Source organism: Peromyscus californicus, unplaced genomic scaffold, assembly GCF_007827085.1.
Source record: "Peromyscus californicus insignis strain IS unplaced genomic scaffold, ASM782708v3 Scaffold_7__1_contigs__length_154581171, whole genome shotgun sequence".
Lineage (NCBI taxonomy): Eukaryota > Metazoa > Chordata > Mammalia > Rodentia > Cricetidae > Peromyscus > Peromyscus californicus.
The window spans coordinates 102210551-102224174 of record NW_026294595.1 but is presented as its reverse complement, the minus strand read 5'-3'; the positions used below and the strand labels follow the sequence as shown (position 1 = coordinate 102224174).

At 43.8% G+C, this 13624-nt stretch overlaps 1 protein-coding gene across 4 annotated transcripts in view; it reads left to right on the top strand.

Moving 5' to 3' along the window:
• Nphp1 (nephrocystin 1) overlaps positions 1-13624 on the top strand; it is a 51011-nt gene that overhangs the window by 15598 nt on the left and 21789 nt on the right. The window contains exons 6-11 of one of the 4 annotated variants that reach the window (XM_052724831.1): positions 2019-2120; positions 3253-3365; positions 4002-4044; positions 4939-5023; positions 7711-7805; positions 11432-11560. In XM_052724831.1, the coding sequence (XP_052580791.1) occupies positions 2019-2120; positions 3253-3365; positions 4002-4044; positions 4939-5023; positions 7711-7805; positions 11432-11560 (567 nt within the window). Of the gene's footprint in view, positions 1-2018; positions 2121-3252; positions 3366-4001; positions 4045-4935; positions 5024-7707; positions 7806-11431; positions 11561-13624 lie in introns of all 4 variants that reach the window. The other 3 variants (XM_052724830.1, XM_052724829.1, XM_052724828.1) reach the window with 3 other exon arrangements.

The window sequence follows — 13624 nt, the reverse complement described above, 5'->3', positions numbered from 1 at the left end:
CTTCAGTAGCCTGGCACTGTGCACAAGCCTTTACTCCAGCACCCAGGAGGGAGAGACAGACAGATCTAAGTTTAAAACCATCCTGGTCTACATAGTGAGTTCCAGGCCAGCCAAGGCTGCATAGTGAGACCTTGTCTCAAAAACAAAACAACCCCCCCCCCCCACAAAGTCATTTCTTCTAGTCACTCATGCTTGGTACATACATAAGTAGCAGGCAGGTGGAAAAATAAACTCGGGATTTGTTTCTTAGTGCTGGAGAGCACACCATAGGCTTTATGTGTGCTAGGCAAGCACTTTCCCACTAAGTCAGCCTGGCTTCAGATGGCGGCTTTTTGTTTTTATTTTTCAAGATGGTTTTTCTGTGTAGCAGTCCTGGCTGTCCTGGAACTCACTTTGTAGACCAGGCTGGCCTCAAACTCACAGAGATCCGCCTGCCTCTGCCTCCCGAGTGCTGGGATTAAAGGCGTGCGCCGCCGCCGCTGCCCCACCACCACCCAGCTAGACCTGTGGTTCTTACATTTTGGGTTGTGAACCTAGCCTTTAATGGCTGAGCCATCTCTCCAGCCCGACTTGTGGTTATTAAAAAAGCTTGCAACTTTCTGCTACCAACACAAGTTAAAGTTTTAAGACTATGTTAGTCTTAGTCCTTGTAGTTATCAAATTTCAAAATAAAAAAACAAATCAATAAATGATATACCAGTGTATTATACAACTAATATATTTACATTTTTAATTCATGGAATTATTTTTCAGTTCTGAAGAATGCCATCAATATTGACAGAATATATACTCTAAGAAAGACTTTGTTTCTCAATATCTTCAATGGTAGAACTTCTTTGATAATCAAAGATGGAATATATGCCAGTCAATGGTGGCACACACCTTTAATATATAATATATATATATATATATTTAACATGGTCTCACTGTGTATCTCTGCCTGGCTTGGAACTTACTGTATAGACCAGGCTGGCCTCAAACTCAAGAGATCCACCTGCCCCTGCCTCCCTAGTGCTGTGATTAAAGGTGTGCACTACCATACCTGGCTGGTGGATTATATTTTCATGTGTGGATAAATGTCATTCAAAATGTGAATTGGGATATATTAGACGAGTACTATTTTCACTTCAACATCTGTTTTAATTTCAATTTCACAGAGCTGATTTTCCTCAAGGATTCACATGCTGCTTCTAAAAGATACTTTCCAAAGAGAGATTCACAAATTCAGTGTTTCTTTTCTTTCTTTCTTTCTTTTCTTTTCTTTTCTTTTTTTTTTTGGCTTTTTGAGATAGGGTTTCTCTGTGTAGTTTTGGTGTCTGTCCTGGATCTCACTCTGTAGACCAGGCTGCTCTCGAACTCACAAAGATCCTTTTGGTTTTGCCTCCACGAGTGCTGGGATTAAAGGCGTGCACCACCACTGCCCAGCAAATTCAGTGTTTCTTATAGAATGATCAAAGTGTGGGCATAAGCATGATGCCTTAAAAATGATAGTGAGGGGGCTGGAGAGATGCTCGTGAATTAAGAGCACTTGCTGCTCTTACAGAGGACACAGGTTTGGTTTCCAGCTCCTACATGTGGCTCACAACCACCTGTAACTCCAGATCCATGAGATCCAAAGCCCTTTCTCACTTCCATGGGCACCAGGTATGCATGTGGTACACAGACATGCTTGTAGGCAAAACATTCAGACACAGACACATACACACACACACACACACACACACACACACACACACACACACGTATAGTGAAGAGGTGCTTCTCATTAGAATATAAGCTTCGTGTGTGTGTGTGTGTGTGTGTGTGTGTGTGTGTGTGTGTGTGTGTAACCAAATGAAGTGGTTCATTTATAATCATGGAGTCAGTAGTAGAGTGTTATGGACTTTATTTTTAAATGGGACTAAATAATTAATAAAGCTTTTTTTACTTTTGTAGACACATATTTGGAAGCATTTGTAATGAAATATTGTTCATGGTTATTGAGTTCTTGTTCAGTTTCTACTTGGTTTTTATTTTAGAAAGGGGACATTCTCCATATAATCGAAAAAAAGCCTGACGGTTGGTGGCTGGCTAAGGATGCTGAAGGGAATGAGGGTCTCATTCCCAGGACCTACTTGGAGGTTAGTCCTGTCATTTATGCCTTTCCTGCTACAGAGTATTTCCATTTTGATGGTAATAAGGCATGGAGCTGTACATCTGACTTGTTAGCAAGTGGGGGGTTTGAGATAGAGAATTAGCTTTAATTTTGAAGAGACTGTAAGTAGGGGAAGTGCTGTGCATTAACCACCTGCCTCCTGGGACATGCATGTGAGCTCTGGAACACTCCCATCTTGAAGATGCTCTAGGGTTAGTGCTGTTTTCAAGTACCATCCACCTTAGTTTTGAGACAGGGTCTCTCACTGGGTTGCCAAGTAGGCCACCAAGTCTGGGGGATCTGCCTGGCTCAGCTTCCCCAGTGCCTGCCCAGTGATCATTATTGCAGTCAGAAATTTTTTTCAGCACTGAGATGCAGAGTTGGAGACCAAGCAGCTGCTGTGGTGATAACCCACACAGCTGTTTTTGGACTTGATTTATCGTACCAATCTGCCATCCCCTGAGAGCGTTTTCTGGTATGTTGGACAGTGTTGGCTGTGGCCATCAAAAGCCATCTCATTATTGTTTTGTTTGCATTCATTATACTCCTTGTTTCCAACTTATATAATTCCTTATTGAATGGAACAGCTGTTATTAATGAAGATGTTAACATTCAGACATTTGTGCTTGATATTTTTGGTCACTTCCAGCTGTGTGTATTTTTGTTAGGTAAATCGGTCAGTGGTCTCACTATGATTTTTGGTTTTATATTTGATATTACTTCTGAAAAGGGCTTTCTTATTCCAAGGTTATCTTCTTCCAGCACTTTTACTGATTCTTTTTTTTAATTTTTAATTTAAATTCCATCTAACATAAACAGATATGTGATTTATTTTGGTTAAACTTGTCTCCTTTTTTTTCTTCCTCTTGGACATGCTCTAGCTGTGGAGCCCAGACTAGCCTAAAACTCATGATCCTCCTGACTCAGGTTCCCAAGTTTTGGAATTAACATGCCTCTCTATCTTTTTCAAATAGTGAAATTAGCAAACATATGTTAAAAGATTTCCCCATCACATACAAATATTCTCATCTATGACAGACTTTCCTTGAAATACTGGTATTTTTGTTGATTGGTTTTGGATTGATGTGAAAATCACTTTGTATGTCCATATTTTCCAGCCCTGCACTAAGAAAGACAAGCAAGAGTCAAGTGAAGAAGGAAGCAAGGAAGGCAGTGAAGAGGACGTGGAGGTGGTGGATGAAACTGCGGATGGAGCCCAAGTGAAGCAGAGGTAATGAGGTGGGAGAGGGCATCAGCGCAGCCTAAAGAGACGTGCGTTCGTGTGTGTGTGTGTGTGTGTGTGTGTGTGTGTGTGTGTGTGTGTGTGTGTGTGTATGTGCATGTGTATGCGCATGCAGGCCAGAGTGGAACCTTGGATGTTGCTCCTCAGGAGCTATGCACCTTGCTTTTGGATGCTGGGTCTCTCTGGGAACCTGGGGCTTGCTAATTAGGCTAGGCTGCATGGACAGTGAGCCCCAGGCACCTTCCTGTCTCCACCTCCCCAGCTCTGAGATTACAAGTGCATGTGCTCTGCTTTCTGTGTTGGCTCTAGGGGCTTGAACTCAGGTCTTCACACTTGCATGGCAAGCATTTTACCAAGTAAACTATCTCCAGCACCAGAAACTTTGGGCTTTCTTTTTACTATCATAAATAATTCAACACTTTCTTGAAATGCAGACACGTGTTGCTGCTTTAAATTTGTAATGATTTTTAGCGCATTTAGTCATAGCCTGGCTTCCTCCAAGAAGATGACTAACTGTTGAGTTTTCAGTACTGATTGATGATTACATACTCTTTGTTCTCTGACTGCCCAGTTGGAATAGGCATAACTGGTCTGTGCACTGACCTTGTTCCTTTGTCTCCCTAGAACTGATTCCCACTGGAGTGCTGTTCGAAAAGCTCTCTCAGAGGTTGGTATTTCCTGTCTTGTGTTTTGTGTCTAATAATATTGACGTGATTGACAAGTGAGATATACTTGGTCTGTTACCTAGTAGTTCAGACTGAGTTCAGAGCAGAACAGAGCCTGGAGGGATGGCAGAGATCATAGCAAGTGCCAGGTGGTCAGAGCATAGGGCGTATCTTCTGCCTTAGTGGGCCTGTGATCCAAATAGCATTTCTCCTTAGGTCCTTCTAGAGAAGTAGAGAGTCTCATCTGTAATGGGATTTGAGAGCTTGGGATTATCCTGTGTTCCTACATGAAATTTCTGTCATTTTGGGAAAACTGATATTAAATTTCAGCTATTTGAGAAACATAAAAAAGACATTAGAGTAAGAAATTATCCATAATTCCATCACCCGGATATTATGTAACATGGTGAAAATCCTTCCTCTGAGCCCTGTAAACCATCCCCATTAGCAATGTGGTGAGTTGCCTTCCCGACCCTTCACTCCCTCCCTTAACTACAAGGACATGCTTGTATGAGTGGGTCAGCAGGTGTTCACACACACAAAACATCCGTTGATCATGAAGTACGTGTCAGGTGTAGCGGTACCCATTTGTGGAGTGGCATGTGCTGTGGAACTTGACAGGAGTGGACATTTTGGTGCAGGATGCACTTGAAGCAGCTGCCGTAGAACCCAGAGCTCTGTACTCTAGTCACTATGGGGGTCAGAGTCGTTAAGAGACCAGGGTACGTGATGAGTGTCCCCCTCTAGGAAGTGGGGGTTACACTGCAGTATTTCTTACCTCAAAGTCTGTGTTTTGTATTTTCCTCCTTTGGGTTATGGCTGCAATGGTGTTGAAGTATTACAGAGAGAAGGAGAGGAATGGAAACAAGTCTATTTCATTCTCCTCTCTTCAGCAGATAAACACTATTGATATGTTAGCCACAATGGGAGCTATTCCTGCAGGGTTCCGGCCTTCCATGCTCTCCCAGCTGCTGGATGAAGGTAACATGGGGCTTTCAGCCTCTGTACTCTTGTAGTTGAGCAGTCAAAGCTGAAGTGTAATTTTTCTGTCATCATCAAAACAAGTTGAAGATACTAAATCTACCCCCACCCCCCCGTGTGTGTGTGTGTGTGTGTGTGTGTGTGTGTGTGTGTGTGTGTGTGTGTGTGTAAATGTGCTGAGGCCGTGCATCTTTCTAAACTGTTCCCTACTGTATTTTTTGAGGCAAGGCCCCTCACTCAGTTTGCCTAGACTTGCTAGCTAGCAAGCTCCAGGGAAGCCCTCCTCCATCTCTGCCCTCCAGCACAGGGACCATAGATGTGTACCACTGTACTACACTTGGTTCCTGCCTGGGTTCTGAGGGATAGAATGAGGTCCTCATGCTTACATGTGTAGGTGGATTTTTCTATCCCTTCTGCCAGCTCCCAAATCATGACATGGAGACTTCTTATTAATTATAAAATCCCAGCTCATAGCTTGGCTTGTTTCTAACTAGTTCTTATAACTTAAATTAACCCATTTCTATTCATCTATGTGTTGCCATGTGACTCATGGCTTTTACCTCTTTTCTTTCATGTCTGTTCCCTTTAGTTGGCTGGCGACTCTGCCCTTCTTCCGAGCATCCTCTCTACCCCGAAAATCCTGCCTAGCTATGGGCCATTCAGCTTTTTATTAAACCAATCCAAGTGACAAATCTTCACAGTGTGTACAAAGAGATTATTCTACAGCACACATGGCAAGTGCTTTACTTACTGAGCTGTCTCCCCAGCCCTGAATTTCACTCTCTTGAGTGTTCATCCCTTCCTTGTCTTCCCTGTGGCACTGAGGATGGCCAGGCTGTGTATGGTGCTCTGGGTTCCAGCCCCTTTCCTTTTTTCACAAACGCAATTTCTACTGTGTGGTTCGAAAGAAAATGGCCCCCAAAGGGAATGGCACTATTAGGAGGTGTAGCTTTGTTGGAGGAAGTGTGTCACTGTGGAAGTGGGCTTTGAGGTCTCATATGCTCAAGCCACACCCAGTGAGACAGACCACTTCCTGTTGCCTGCCGGTCAAGATGTAGGACTCTTAGCTCCTGCTCCAGCACCATGTCTGCCTGCATGCTGCCTTGTTTCCCACCATGATGATAATGGACTAAACCTCTGAAAATGTAAACCACCCCAATTAAGTGTTTTTTCCTTTATAAGAATTATCATGGTCATGGTATCTCTCCACAGCTATAGGAACCCTGAATAAGACACTTGCCCTTCCCTATATCTTTGGCCAACCTTTCCCAGCCTTCCCCCTATTGGTACATATCCAATCAGTATTAGCAGGACACCTAATCCTGCAGCCTTTAAGGACCAACCCCCAAGCCCCATTCCATTAAGCCCTTCTTTGTAGCAAGACTTTTCCAGAGCATTCTCTCCACCTGGTGTTTGTTTCCTTGTTCATTTTGGGCTTTCTCGGTGCTTGAGAACATCTGTCTGTCTGTAAGCTGTTATAAAGAAGAACCATGGTGACAGGTGTCACCTGTGTACCTGAGCTGTTCAGTTCTCCTTGGAAGGAATTCTTGAGGTTACCTCTGATGGAATGGCTCTTTCCCGTGTCCTTTCTGTCCTTCCTCAAGATGCCTACCATGGTGGTGTTAGTTTCCCCTGCACCCTTGACACTACTTGAGTATAGACAGACTTTCTTTTTGGTTGCCAGCCCCATATAACAACACGGAGATTTCTTATTAATTATGAAGGTTTGGCCTTTAGCTTAGGCTTGTCTCAACTAGCTCTTATAATTTAAATTAACCCATTTATATTAATCTATGTTCTGTTATGTGGCGTTACCTCTCTTTCATCTTGCACCTCCTGTTTCTTCTCTGTCTGGTGACTCCACCTTTCTTCTTCCCAGAGTCCTCTCTGTCCCCAGAAGTCCCACCTAACCTCTTTCTGCCTAGATATTGGCCATTCAGCTCTTTATTAAACCAATCAGAAGGTGCCTTGGCAAAGACACACCTTCACAGTAGAAACAAATATTCTGCAACATTTGAGCACCTTAAAACTCATGCATCAGCGTCGTGTGTCAGACCCCTCACGCAGCTGTAAGCTAATGAGGGCAGGACATATCTCTCAGGTTCACTGTTCTGTTTCTGGCTTTTAACGTAACACTTGGCACAAAACTATTTCTTGAGTGAGTAGTGATTTCTGTAATGAACAGTCCAGTTGTAGGCCTGCGATCCCAGCCTGTGGGAGGCAGAAGGAAGAGAACCAGAAATTCAAAGTCATCCTTGGCTACATAGAGAGTTAGAAACCAGCCTGGTATTTATAAAAGGAGACATTGTCTCAAAAAATTAATTAAAAAAATGAAAACTAATTATGTAATATTTTCCTCAAATCTCTAAAACGTGATTACAAATTTCTTACATTTTACACAAGTATTTGAATGAATCATCATTATCATGAGGCATGCTTTTTGTCTAAAAATCTTTAGAACTCTCAGAGCTGCCTTGAGGTGATCTTTATATATTTATATCTTTAAGTTTTATGCCCTGTTTTAATATATAAATGTATATTGGTACATCTGCCTTGGAAATTGAATTCTTAGTGAGTACATGGCTTTTCAGAAACTTTTTGCTAAGTTTGTCCTGTAACATTATGGATTTGGGATTTTGACTTTCATTTCTCTTTGTAAGAAAATAAAGGGGATGTTCTTTTAGCAGGGAACCAGTTTCGAGCAAGCTACTTCTTACAGCCAGAGCTCACGACATCGCAGCTGGCCTTCAGAGATCTACTGTGGGATGCTAAGGCAGGCACGGTAGGTGTGCTTTCTGTTGATCAGATGGGAGTGCCAACGTCTGCCCTGTGACAAGGATGTAAACAGCATGTAACACGGAAACTGACAAATCCATTGCAGAGAATACACTGTGTTTCCGAGATACTTTATAATTTGAACTCTGTACCTCGACTTTATCTTCCTCTCTTTTCTGCTGTTCTTCTCTTATTACAAAAGAAGTAATTCAGGCTGGAGAGATGGCTCAGAGGTTAAGAGCACTGGCTGCTCTTCCAGAGGTCCTGAGTTCAATTCCCAGCAACGGCATGGTGGCTCACAACCATCTGTAATGAGATCTGGCACAGAGGCAGAACACTGTATACATAATACACAATAAATAAATCTTTTTTTTTTTTTAAAAAAAGAAGTAATTCTAAGTTTATATCTTTTTAAAATAAATTTATTTATTTATTTTACATCCCTGCTGGTTTCCCCTCCCCTCTCCTCCCAGTCCCTACCCCAACACCTCCCCTCTGTCCCCATCCTCCAATCCACTCCTCCTCTATTTCTGTTTAGGAAAGGGCAGGTCTCCCATGAGTATCAACAAAACATGGCATATCAAGTTGCAGTAAGACTAAGCACCTCCCCATGTATTAAGGCTGGGCAAGGTGACCCAGTATGAGGAGTAGGGTCCCAAAAGCCTGTAAAAGAGTCAGAGACAGCCCCTGATCCCACTGTTAGGAGTCCCACAAGAGGACACAACTGTAACATACAGGCAGAGTGCCTAGGTCAGTCCCATGCAGGCTCCCTGGTTGGTGGTTCAGTCTCTGTGAGCCCCTATGAGCCCAGGTTAGCTGATTCCGTGGGTTTCCTTGTGGTGACCTTGACCTCTCTGCCTCCTACAATCCTTTCTCCCCCTCTTCTGCAGGATTCCCGAGCTCTGCCTAATGTTTAGCTGTGGTCTGCATCTGTTTCCATCAGTTGCTGGGTGAAGCCTCTCTGAGGACAGTTGGGCCAGGCATCAGTCTGGTCACAGGAAGTGGCCAGTTCAGGCCACTTATCTATTATTGCTAGGAATCTAAGCTGGGGTCCTCCCCATAGACTCCTGGGAGGTTCCCCTGCACCAGGCTTCTTCTACTGGACCCGAAATGCCCCCCAGAACTTCCCCTCAGCACTCTCCCCCTCTGTGCCCGCCAACCTGATCACTCATGTCCCCATCACCCACCCACCCTCAGTCCACTCATTAAATATCTTCTATTTTTACTTTCCAGGGAGATGGGGGTGTCCCCCCATGAACCCTTCTTGTTACCTAGTCTCTCTGGGTCTATGGATTGTGGCATAGTTATTCTTTATTTTACAGCTAATATCCACTTATGAGTGAGTACATACCATATTTGTCTTTCTGGGTCTGGGTTGCCTCAGAATGATTTTTTCTAGTTCCATCCATTTGCCTGCAAATTTCCTGGTGTCCTCATTTTTAACAGCTGAGTAATACTCCATTGTGTAAATGTACCACATTTTCTTTCTCCATTCCGTGGTTGAGGGACATCTAGGTTGTTTCCAGGTTCTGACTGTTACAAATAAAGCTGCTATGAACATAGTTGAGCAAGTGTCCTTGTGGTATTGTGGTATGATTGAGCATCCTTTGGATATATGCCCAAGAGTGGTATTGCTGGGTCTTGTGTTAGATCTAAGTTTATATCTTAATCATTTTTTTTGAGACAAGGTCTCACCATGTAGCTCTGGCTGTTCCTTCTTTTTTTCTGAAAAAAGAAATTTTATATAATTTTTTATGTGCATGGGTGTTTTGACTTCATGTATGTATGTCTGTGTACCACATGTGTGCTTGGTGCCTGCAGAGGCCCGAAGTGGAAGTTGGGTCCCCTGGAACTGGAGTAACAGATGGTCAGGAACCACTCTGTGGGTGCTGGGAATCTAACCCAGGTGTCTGGAAGAACAGCTGGTGCTCTTAACCACTGAACCATCTCTCCATCCCTCTCTCTATCTTAATCATTCTTTACCTCAATTTTTTCAAAGGGAGTGATTAATAATAATAATAACAATAATTCTTTCAACACAGCGTTATCATGGGAATTGAATGATAAAGAACAATGCCAGGCACATAAGAACTCAATAAATGTTAGTGTTAAGAGTTTGGTGAAGTATCTCTGTTGTGTGATTTTACTGGGGAGATATTTCTGTTCACCCCAGATAAAGAGGACCATGACAAACCAAAGAAATAATTCTGTGGAGTCCAGTATGAACCAGTCAGTCTCTGGGGTCACTTACAGGAGCATGGGTGACTTGTGTAGCTGTCACTGAAAAGCCACACCCAGCATGGGTGACTTAATGAAAGCTCCATTGGGTGGTGTTGCCCGCCCCCTCTACCAACCTACAACTCATAAGCAACTACGCCAACAAGCCTCCCCCAACCTCAGAGAGGGGTTGTCCTAAGTAGGGTTTCTATTGCTGTGTTGAAACACCATGAACAGAAGCAACTTGGGGAGGAAAGGGTGTATTTCTTCTTACAACTCTCAGATCACACCCTGGCACTGAGGGAAGTCAGGGCAGGAACTCGAGGCAGGAACCTGGAGGCAGGAACCTGGAGGCAGGAACTGAAGTAGGTGCTCGGAAGAGTGCTGTTTCCTGGCTTGCTCCTCGTGGTCTGCTTTCTTCTCCCAACTGCCCTGGCGTGGCACTGTCCAGAACTGGAGCGGGCACACTCCTTCCCAGCAGCTACTTCTCTTCAATGTTTTCCTCTTTCCTTCCCCGGAGCCTCAGGGGAAGAATCGAAGCACCATGTGATCAGGGTTTGGGAGGAGTGGTACAGAATATTAGGGCTTTTTGTCAAATCATAACAGAATCCAAACAAAGAAGGATTGAACTGGGTGACACTAATGTCATGTCCTGGTGCTACGCTGTAGTAGCTGTCCATGTTCACACACATCTTATAGGAATGACTGGAGACTAGAGTACAGTGATTCCATAGTCTCATTTATTTTCCCTGTGAGTTCTGCATGTCCTTTTCATAGAAGTTTGTAAGTAATTGAGAAAAAAAATGCAACTTTCAAATACAGCTGTATGAAATTTTTTTGTTTTTATTTTATATAAAGAAAATTTTCTAGTCATTTTACCTATCAGCCACGGATTCCCTTGTCCTCCCTCCTCCCATCCCCCAGCCTTCCTCCCCAATCCACCCCCCATTCCCACCTCCTCCAAGGCAAGGTCTCCCCTGGGGAGTCAGCCCAGCCTGGTACATTCATTTGAGGCAGGGGTGCATGAGCTGGCTTTTTGGAACCTAGGGCCTATGCTGAGACACTTTGCTCAGCCTTGGTGCAGAGAGGAGGGCAATGACTGTTTTTTTATTTTAAGTGTACTATTCTGAAAATTGTATATATGTTTGTGTAAAATTCTTGGGTTTTTTAAGTCTCTATATATTTTCTTTTTATTCCTTCGCTTGCTTGTTTTTAAAACAGGGTCTCATGTAGCCCAGGCTGGCCTTGAACTCCCAATCTTTCTCCTTCACCTCCTAAGTGCAGAGATTTCCAGAGTGAATTGCTACACTCAGCTTTGTGTTTATTTTCTTAAGCTGTATTTATAAAAGATGTTTTGTAAAATGGATTTTATTATAAATAATAAATAATAAATTTTGTGCTTAATTTTCCTTTCAGATTATGTCAAGACCAAGTCTTGTTTCTTTGATTCTGACCCTCTGGAGCTGTAAAATGATTCCTCTCCCAGGAACAAGCATACAGGTTCTCAGCAGACATGTGCGCCTCTGTCTGTTTGATGGCAATAAGGTAAGAACTACGTCTACTGGGAGCTAAGTCAAGTCACCCCAGGACAAGGAGAAAGGATTTTATTAGTACCATGTATTATATATATATAATATATATACACACACACACACACACAGTATGTACACATTAAGCAGCTACTGCCCTCCCTGCCCCCCCCCACCCCCCGTTATATATACACATATCTGTATGCACCCACACTGGTTCTGATTATGTAATTTAACTCTTTGAGTTGGTTCTTTGAGTTGTTGAGTGTGATATTGGTACATCACAGACAATGTATCTGAGCTAACATCTCTAAGGTACTAATGCTTATCTCCTACTGTTATACGCAGCTCAGGTGTTAACTACAGTACTGCATTTTTGATAAATATGTACAGTGGTGTACCCAACACCAAGAAAACAAAGCGTTGTCGTGTCTATACAAAGTTTCCTGCTCTTTCCCTCCCTGATTCTAGAGACTGTTTTTCACCCAGTACCAAAGAAAGTCTGCATGGTTCTTTTTAAAACAAATATATCTTTTATGAGAAAATTCTTAGCACCTAGATAGAGATTTGTAGCTTTAACTGCAAATACTGGGAAGAGTAAAGACTCCAAGCCAGTGGTCCAAGCTACCAACTTATCATAGAAACCGAGGAGTAGAAGAGTGAGTTCAGCCCCTGGGGGAAGACCCGTGCAGAATGGGCGTGGCACATTCCATAGACTGAGGTTGCAGGCTGAGTGAAAGGGAAGGGAAGGTGAGCTGAGCAGCCGCACTGGGCTCTCCCTGTTCCCTGGCTGAGGTCAGTGTGACCAGCTGCCTCGAGCTCAGCGGCCACATCTAGAGGCACTCTCTTACCACCAAACTCCCTGCATGGTAGGGTGCACTCCCAAGCAGTGAGCCGATGAACCCTGCCTTCCTTCCGTGTCTGTATTCGGTTATTTTGTCCCAGCAGTGAGAAACGTACCTGCTATAAACAGCAGTAGCAGAAAGATAAGTAGAGAAATCCTGCAATATTTGGTGGTCAGGACAGCCAGCTGGCATTGACAAGTGAACAAAATGTGGAGCCAGCTCACTTCCGATGAACCAGCTCCACCATTTGCTGGCAGGAGACCTTGAGCAAATGATGTGACCTTGCTCACACCATCCTCAGGGGTTGTGTGAGGACCAAAGCATTTAGGACTGTACTAGGAGCACAGGGGTGCTACGGAGGTGGGCTTGGCGAGGGGTGATGCTAACAATGGAGAAGGAGGGTACTGCAGAGGTAGATGAGGAGGCAGGAGTCCACCAAATGTGTGGACTAGATGGGGGCGGGGCAGAGTGTTAACAGGCAGGAGGTCTTAGACTTGCACATGCGATGGATGAGGTCATCCTTCAGTTGAACTTGGAATGTATAGTAGTGATCCTCATTTCCACACTTGTGTACAGAACCCCTGCCAGTAGGTGTCACTGGTGACCACTGGTGACCCAAAGGAGAAGAACTGCCTTTTATTTTGTTTGTTTGTTTGCTTGCTTGTTTTGGAGACAGTCCCAGATACACACTCCCAGTCTGGCCTCTCAGAAGAACTAGGAGCCTGGCTGTGTGTGTGTGTGTGTGTGTGTGTGTGCGTGTGTGTGTGTGCGCGCGTGTGTGTGTGTGTGTGTGTGTGTGTGTGTGTGTGTGTGTGTGTGTGTGTGTGTGGGACGGCGTCCTCCCCAGGCTAGCCTGGAAATCATCTTCTTGCTTCTGCTGGGATTGCAGATGCACACCACTACAACATGCTTCAGTTTGAAGTCTGATTTTTTTTTTTTACTAATACATCAAAATATTAAAACGTACACCAAAAGCATAGACATTAACTCATGAAACTGATTTATAACAGATTTCGTGTTATAGGTGTATCTAGTAGGAATGCATATCCTCACACTGTTTATTTGAATTCTTCCGCAATAAATCTGCCAAAACTAAGAAGCACTGCTGTTAATACCAAGCAAGGACATGGCCCTGGGAGAGACAGCCTCCCCACACCGCCCGACTCTCTGAGCAGTTCACTAAAGGGCCCAAGGCAGCAGGCAGATGCTGGAGAGGGGCCTCCGGCTTTCAGCTG